At 49.8% G+C, this 329-nt stretch overlaps 1 protein-coding gene across 1 annotated transcript in view; it reads right to left on the bottom strand.

The window, feature by feature from the left end:
* LOC119587937 (UDP-glycosyltransferase UGT5-like) overlaps positions 1-329 on the bottom strand; it is a 16,020-nt gene that overhangs the window by 11,402 nt on the left and 4,289 nt on the right. Inside the window, exon 4 of the mRNA XM_037936648.1 lies at positions 48-295. Coding sequence (XP_037792576.1) covers positions 48-295 — 248 coding nt within the window. The remainder of the gene's footprint in view (positions 1-47; positions 296-329) is intronic.

Genomic DNA, 329 nt, shown 5'->3' with positions numbered 1-329 from the left:
CCACAGCGACCTCATTGATAATAAACACTAATAGTAATATAACTAACCTCCTTTTGGATCATAGGCACAAGAGACCAATGCCTCAAGTAAAACGGCATAAAAATGTGCTGCATCAGGTTCAGGAAGCGGTGCTTCAGGCTGAGTGGACTCGGGTACTCCTCCAGTATCCCAGACACGTAGGCCGGGTTCTGGACGTTGCCCAGGACGGCGCTGTGGCACGGGTCCATCCCGAAGGCTGCTATTGTCATGTACGTTAGCTCGTGCACAAACGGGTAGACCATCTGAAACAGGGTTGGCCAAGTTTAACATCACTGACGCTTATATGGACA

The sequence above is a fragment of the Penaeus monodon genome, chromosome 23 (assembly GCF_015228065.2).
Source record: "Penaeus monodon isolate SGIC_2016 chromosome 23, NSTDA_Pmon_1, whole genome shotgun sequence".
Classification (NCBI taxonomy): Eukaryota; Metazoa; Arthropoda; class Malacostraca; order Decapoda; family Penaeidae; genus Penaeus; species Penaeus monodon.
This window is presented reverse-complemented; position numbering and strand designations above follow the sequence as displayed.